This window comes from Megalobrama amblycephala, linkage group LG14 (assembly GCF_018812025.1).
Source record: "Megalobrama amblycephala isolate DHTTF-2021 linkage group LG14, ASM1881202v1, whole genome shotgun sequence".
Classification (NCBI taxonomy): Eukaryota; Metazoa; Chordata; class Actinopteri; order Cypriniformes; family Xenocyprididae; genus Megalobrama; species Megalobrama amblycephala.
The window spans coordinates 42,154,232-42,161,484 of record NC_063057.1 but is presented as its reverse complement, the minus strand read 5'-3'; the positions used below and the strand labels follow the sequence as shown (position 1 = coordinate 42,161,484).

Sequence of the window (7,253 nt, the reverse complement as noted above, 5' to 3'; positions counted from 1 at the left end):
CCTTTGTTCACCGTACCATCCTCAAACGAATGGACTGGTAGAGAGGATGAATGGTACAATTCAAAGGTAAGGGAAATTGTTCATTTAACACATATTTATCTATACTTAATGTACATTATTGTCATATGTACTATATTGTCTTCAATCTACAGCAGCAAATGCAAGTGGGATAAATTAAAATTAAATTAAAAATTAATCTGTTTGGGAGAATTCTACTGTCAGTTAAAATTATTATTTTTTCTTTCTTTCTTTTTCTTTCTTTTTTTTGTGTAGAGCTCTCAGCAAGCTGGTGGCACAAAAACTGGAAAATTGGGATGAGTACTTGGAGGCAGTAATGTTTGGGTTGAGGAAGAAAAAACAAATCACCACTAAGTTCTCCCCATTCTTTTTGATGTTTGGCCGAGAGGCTCTGTACCCCAACAGAGGTGCCAGAACACTTCATGGATGGTAAAGTCATGTCTAAAAATAACTGTAGGTCTATTGATACAGCGTTGAAAACTTAGAATGAAAGAATGTAAAAACATTTTCACAGGTAGCCCGCAGTGTTGAGGTTGTTGAGGAGGAAACTGTGTCTGAGAACATAAAACGCCTTGATAAAATTAAAGAAACTGTTCATGGCAACGTCACCAAACAGCAGGAGAGCACACGGAGGCATATGAAGCACGGTGCTCCTATACCTGCCTTCAAAGTATGGGAGCAGGTGTGTAGGGCAAAACTTTAAAAGCCAACAAAGAAAAGGTGGCAAGTTGTGTTGCTGGTAGACTTAAGTAACATATACTTGTATCCAGATAATGAGCTCATTATAATGAGGTTGAACCATGTGAAATATGTTTATGCAGTATTTGATTTGATAACTGTATTGTATTGTATCCACAGGTTAATTGTACTATTATTTCCATTTATTATTTCCAAGTTCTGTTGTTATTATTTTTTAAATGTAATTTCCACCGTATTTGAAATGTATAGAAATGTAGATTCAACCAAAAAAGTATGCATTGGTGGTATAACTTGGTTTTATTCCTCTGTGTGCTGTTGTAGTTAAACACAACCAGATCGGGAACTACCTGCTCACTGAAGAGCTTCCTGCAGGCAGTCTTGATCCTCAAGTGGAATTTGATAAAATATGGTCAAATACATTTAAATTATTATTAGGTAATTTTCTGAAGGAGATCTGAAAGCAGGGTTCACACAAATCCTGGAACACCTGTATCATTGGAGACTAGATTGCCATTCATGTAAAATCCTGGCAAAAACATGTAAAAACTCGAAAGCTCGCCATACCTCCCGTGCCTAGTTACGGGCTGCTAAGCCACGATTGGCCTGTGGCGGTTTTCGGGCGTGGCTTAGCGAAGGGTCAATTGTACCCACATCAACTGCTTATAAATCAGCAAAGCCACAAATTGTGTCCACAATGAGTCCTATTATTGAACCACTTTTTTGTAGTAGTTTCAATTTTGTCCCAATGGAATTCTGTCTCAATTTTCACGTTGATACAATTTACCCTGATCCATGTCTCAAAGAATGCTGAATTTGGCCCTAGACTGTGGGAAAGTTGATTTGGAAAAGTTTTGAAATTTATGTTACTGAAAGCATTGGCAAGATATTTACCCATTATTATGAAATCATAGATCTGCATAGAAATGGTCCTTTGTCAATTAAATTAATATTTGTCTTTGCAGAAAAAAACATGGAGAGCCTCTCTGCTATGATGTCTGACTCCCCTGAAATCCAGAGGGCATCATCATCATGGACTTTCAGGCAGCAGCAAGCCTCACAAAGATGGAAGGAGGCAAGGCCATTCCACCTTAAATGCCTCATCCAAACTCAGGATGTTGGCCAACCATTTTGTAGCAAGCCTGCGGTTGTTAGGTGAGATCTCATTAATGTTCTTTCATACTTTGTAGGTTTTTAGAGTGCATCACTAATTGATGTCTTCATGTTTCGGATCAGGGGTGGAATCAGGGCTGTTTCAAAGAGTTGATTCAATGACTAAATTGGTTCATTGATTTCGTTCCTAGATGCAGAAGTGTCTACCAGATCAGTGGTTCTGTGAAACCTGCGATACCAAGAATCACAGGAGATGGCCACTCCACGATAGGGAGTCAGTCCTTGAGGGCTTTTTTCCCATCCACATATTTTGTAAGAGGGGAGGGAGGATACAGCTCACACGACCAAGGTAGGTAATTGCAAAACTCTTTTGTACTCTTGTCTAATAAATCTAGTAGGCTAATTTTGTGTCTATCTTTCCTTTGCTAGCTTGTATTTTGCCAACGGTGAGAGTGACTCAAAAATGTCCCTGTGAAGTCCCCAGCATAACTGTGTCACCTGGCAAAGCGGTCATTTTAATTTCCATCAATGGTAATATTTCTAAACTCTAATCTTTTTTCAATATTCAGCTTTTCCCCCCTTTTTTGGCTTTGCTTTGCAATGAAAATAACAGTACTCAAAAATTACAGAATATATCTTGTCATTATGATAAACCAACAAAAATATACTTATTTGAACTATGCTGGTGTGATTCTACTCAAGATGTAGCCCAAGTGTCTTAAAGTGTGCCAGCTGATTGTTTCTAAAAGCTCAGGTATCCATGGGTTTGTTTTCTTATAACCCAAGGGCGTTATGACATGCACCAGCCATTGTTTGCATGCCAAACATGCCAGCAGCAGTGGGCTCCAGAGTTCATGGACCTCGTAAACAGTGGATACTGGCCAGCTTCCACCAGCTCTTCTACTTTGAATTCCCTCAATCTTTTCAGCATTGTAAGAGAACTGAAAATCATCGCACCGGCACTGTCCAGACAAGCCTTTGCAAAACTGCTGGAGCATCGTACAAAGTGTGGTGGGCAGGTAAGTGTTCACCATATTATAGAATTGTTTACCATATGTAGACATCTCCAAAAGTAACATTTAATATAATGCATCTTTCAGTCAGGACCAGTGTGCGGGGACACGCTGCAGCGCAGCTTCCTGGAGTTTTCCTATTGTGCTTTTGAGGAAGATAACTTGTCCTGTGGTGCACCTTTCACCTGCCCCGCTTGCACCCCAGACATGTTGGCAATCTCTGTGGATGGCAACAGGAAGCTATACCGGTTTCTCCTAAACGGAAGGTGATATTTTTTTCTTCCAGTATAGATTGATCTGGATTTTTTTGTATTCAGTATTCAGCATGGATAAATGTTCTGTTTCGTTTCTTCCTCAGCTCCGACTCTTTGTTTTTTGAAGGGGCATTTATCGCAGAAGACACATCTGTGTCTGCATTTGTTGATGTCTTGCATTAAGCTGTGAAACAGGCAGGTTTCAAATTATTTGTTAAATAAATTACTATGCTTTTACAGGCCAGATTTTCTTTGCATTGGTGAAAAACTGCCCTCAACTTCAAAATACAAGGTGTATATATACAGTATGTTTATAGTGTGTTTCATTTACATCACAGCTACCTGGACAAGGCAGATATGGGAGCTCCTCATGGACAGCAGCGAAAGGAGACTTCTAGGAGGACCTTCAAGTTGGACGAAGAGGGCATGGAGGTTGCGGTGTGTCGGCATAGTTTCCTCCTTAAAGCGCTTAATATGTTTAGTGGTGAGATTATAATAAATTGTTTGCTGATAAGTCCCTCTGCTGCGCGTCAGGGTCCTGTTCGCCTTGTCTTTACTTATCCGATATTGACTGGCGGACATTACATTATCCCTTACATGTCTTTTTACAGGGTCAACTGCGGGGGAGGAAGTTGAACAGGTGAACAGCTACCTCTCCCGCTGTGCCTTAACGACTAAATACATGTCAAAAGGAGGTGATTGTAGTATTTCTCTTCTAATGTAATTTTTTATTGCTTATTGCATGACATTCACTCAACATTTACTCTCAACAGCACGTGTGGATATGCTTACAATCCATGCTATGGCCTGGAACTACAAAAAAATCACAACACTACATCGGGCATTGTCTGCAAGATATGTGAAGGTGTTCTCTGTAAATGGTTTCAATTTGTGGTTATTGTGTAGCTTTGTGTAACTGTATTGTTTAACTGTCGCATTAGACTTGCCAGAGGCTTCAGGAGGAGACTGCAAGTCTAGCGGAACTTAAAGAAAGCTTGGCAATAAGGTAATAAGGTAATAAGGCACATTACCTCTATGCACGCTTCAGAAATTACAATGCATTTAAATGTCATGTTTACCATCATCATCGGCAGTCATCTTCTGCATCACAGTGTGTCTCAGTTCTCTGTTGCTGAAAGCCACTCAGATGAAGGGCAGATGATGATGGGGTGAGGAGGATATACTAGACCCTGCACAACTGAAGAGCTTACATATGAGAAATCTGTCCACGTTTTACATGAAGTTGCAGGCGAAGCACCTGATCCCTTCCTCCACAGTACAGTTAATTGTAAAAGAGATTAATAAGCTCAGTGGAGTGTGCCAGCAGTACACAAACAATCAACTACAAGTATCTCTTCAAACAAAAACTAAACTCTCTGAGACAGAAATTGAAGATGTTTTGAAAACCCTAGATGGCATGGATAACAGAGAAAACAGTACTTTGAGGAAGATTTTCCCTATGTGCATCCAAAATGCATTTTTCTGGGGATTGATGAAAACAGAAAGGAGTGACATGCCCAGTATATTCCCATAAAAGACACATTAACAGCTCTCCTGAAAGAACCTGCTGTGTGGAAAGAATGGTGTACATTTAGGAATGAGAGTACACCATCTTATTTTTAATGATGTATGTAATGGATCTGCTCAACTATGCCAAGGTAAATTCAATTTTACAATCTGGAGCACCTTTAAATTCATTTTATTCTTCTCATACTGGCATTTCTTTCAATGTGTCTTTATCTGTCACGGTGAGAAGGTGCATCGATTTCCCTTCCACTGGTGTGTAGTACTGGATCTTTTGGGCTTAGACCTGATAATCATGCTTTCGTGTGTGTTACAGCTGAAGCGTTCCTGCCTGTGAGTCTCTGAGCATCAGCTCCAGTTATTCTTGCCACACAGACCGTCTGAGTCTAATATGGGATTTTATTTTCATTTCATCAATAGATAAATGGAGACCCTCTTTATAAAGAGGACCTGTGCTGGAGAGTTCCCTTCGCCCACCTCTGACCAGTTTGGGACGGTGTGTGTCATCATACAAAACACACAACATTCAGACAGTCTCTCTGCTTCTGTCACACACAGTACCACCAAACACAGTGTGATCATCTTCATCTACACCTCGACCTGAGGACAGTTAGCTGAGAGTCAGTAGTCCATGCCATGTGCTCAAATACCAGCAGAAAACAACAGAGATTTAGCCATACACGTTTTTATAATTCATTTTATTATTTACATATAATTCGATCATGTTTTTTATTGATTTATTAATTATGCATCATTAGCCTCTAAATGATCAAATTTCACATTTACCATTTTCACACTAAACCTCTAAATTCACATTTTTTAAAATTTTCTCTCAGATTTGTTTTGCCTTCATTGCTGCTTAACAAGTTATCCCGCAATTGTGTCTGCAAATTAGTACCTGACGAAGAATTGAGCAATATCTCATGTAGATTTTCTATAGATGCATTCTATAATGTCCACTAGGAGTTGCGCTCGACAAATGTTTTCCTTTATTGGTTTTCCCTGAAGAGAGATGCTGTTTTTGAAAAGGAAAGTAAGCGTGATGCACATTCATTGCATTTTACCATGAAATGAGAGTTACTGTCTTTATTAAAGGGATAGTTCACCCAAAAAAAGAAAATGTGATGTTTATCTGCTTACCCCCAGCGCATCCAAGATGTAGGTGACTTTGTTTCTTCAGTAGAACACAAATGATGATTTTTAACTCCGACGTTGGCGTCTGTCATTCAAATAATGGTAGTGGATGGGAACATCATCTATAAGAGTAAATAAAGCTCAGTTTGTAAGAGAAACCGAACAGTATTTATATAAATTTTTACCTCTTAATACAGCACTCCTTTACTGAGGTCTGATCGCGCTCTGACAACGGCAGTGATGTCTCACACTCATTAAGCTCATTAAGGTTTCTCGCACAAACCAATCGTTTCATGTCTTAGGACATCAATGTGTCGTCACGAGCTGCAGGGTTTAATTTGGATTTGTCTATGTAAGTTTTATTTACTCTTATAGCCGAAGTTCCCATTGACACACATTATAAGACTGATAGACAGCAAAATCATCATTTGTATTCTACTGAAGAAACAAAGTCACCTACATCTTGGATGCGCTGGGGGTAAGCAGATAAATATCACATTTTCATTTTTGGGTGAACTATCCAAACATCAAAACATTCATGATTTTTGTCTCATCCGCCAGTGACCCACCTGCATTTAATTGACTGTTATTTTTAATTACCGCCCCACGGATACCGTGATCCACGCATCTGTAGTACACACCTATGAAAATATAGATATTTGCTTTTTCTAATATAATTTCTTAAAAAAAGATAATTTCTTTTTCTTCCTTTTTGATTTTGTCTAAACAACAAACCTGACAACCACATAAAAGCACAAAACAGAACCGACAGTCTCTTTTAAGAGCATCACAGAATTTGAATCATTACATAGACAGCAACTCACACTAATCACCCTTGACACTGAAAACTTTATTTGCTATTGATTTAATTACAAATATATGAAAGATTACATTTTTTTTTGACTGAACCTTTTACCAATAATTTTTGGCATTGAATGAATTACATTTAATACTGATTACTTCTTTTACTTAAACTTATCCTTGAAAGACTTTTTACACATTTTATACCCATGTTTAAACTAAAATTTGTTCACATTTTATATATTGGTAAAACACACTGAGTTTAAATGTGTTTCAATTCGGACACATGAATGAACTCTGCTTTATGAACTCAAACAACCTTTTTAACACGTTTGTTTGTATCATATTTGTCACTGTTTTAATTTTACTACAAAGAAAAATTGTTGGATTTTTATGCACTTCTGTGATTGTAGACAATGCTGTGTGTGAACAGGACCTTTATTTTGGAGTGACGACATGACGTCATAAGACTGCGCCGCGCTCCTGCATCTGCTGTTATTCTGCTGAAGAAAGGTTTGTTTTAAGAATTTAATCGGTTTTAATCGACAGAAACAGTTTTAATTGTTTTTTTTAATAGTTTTACAAGCGATGTTAAATGAGTTTATTCACTATTTAATGTAACATTGTGATTCTTTATCTAACTGTAATGAAGGATATTTGTTTGAGTAAAACCAAAGACTATAGAATTATACAGTCTTAA

At 38.1% G+C, this 7,253-nt stretch overlaps 1 protein-coding gene across 16 annotated transcripts; it reads left to right on the top strand.

The window, feature by feature from the left end:
* Positions 1-415: 415 nt before the first annotated feature.
* On the top strand, positions 416-7,033 carry LOC125245332. 16 transcript variants are annotated; one of them, XM_048155875.1, is made up of 14 exons: positions 454-700; positions 1,039-1,152; positions 1,680-1,869; positions 2,019-2,176; positions 2,257-2,358; positions 2,614-2,846; positions 2,928-3,106; positions 3,199-3,289; positions 3,433-3,578; positions 3,706-3,789; positions 3,868-3,959; positions 4,036-4,100; positions 5,039-5,114; positions 6,967-7,003. In XM_048155875.1, the coding sequence occupies exons 1-8, from the start codon at positions 691-693 to the stop codon at positions 3,275-3,277; spliced, it is 1,065 nt and encodes a 354-aa protein (XP_048011832.1). In that variant the 5' UTR covers positions 454-690; the 3' UTR covers positions 3,278-3,289; positions 3,433-3,578; positions 3,706-3,789; positions 3,868-3,959; positions 4,036-4,100; positions 5,039-5,114; positions 6,967-7,003. The 16 variants fall into 16 exon arrangements, with proteins under 16 accessions (XP_048011820.1, XP_048011834.1, XP_048011832.1 ...); XM_048155869.1 differs by having other exon boundaries at positions 3,868-4,100; positions 6,987-7,033; XM_048155868.1 differs by having other exon boundaries at positions 3,868-4,100.
* Positions 7,034-7,253: the final 220 nt, after the last annotated feature.

Excerpts from the sequence above, each read along its gene's own strand:
- LOC125245332 (XM_048155869.1), top strand. Across the intron at positions 1,870-2,018 it reads AGCAAGCCTGCGGTTGTTAG|ATGCAGAAGTGTCTACCAGA; the intron begins GTGAGATCTCAT and ends TTTCGTTCCTAG. Across the intron at positions 3,107-3,198 it reads CGGTTTCTCCTAAACGGAAG|CTCCGACTCTTTGTTTTTTG; the intron begins GTGATATTTTTT and ends TTTCTTCCTCAG.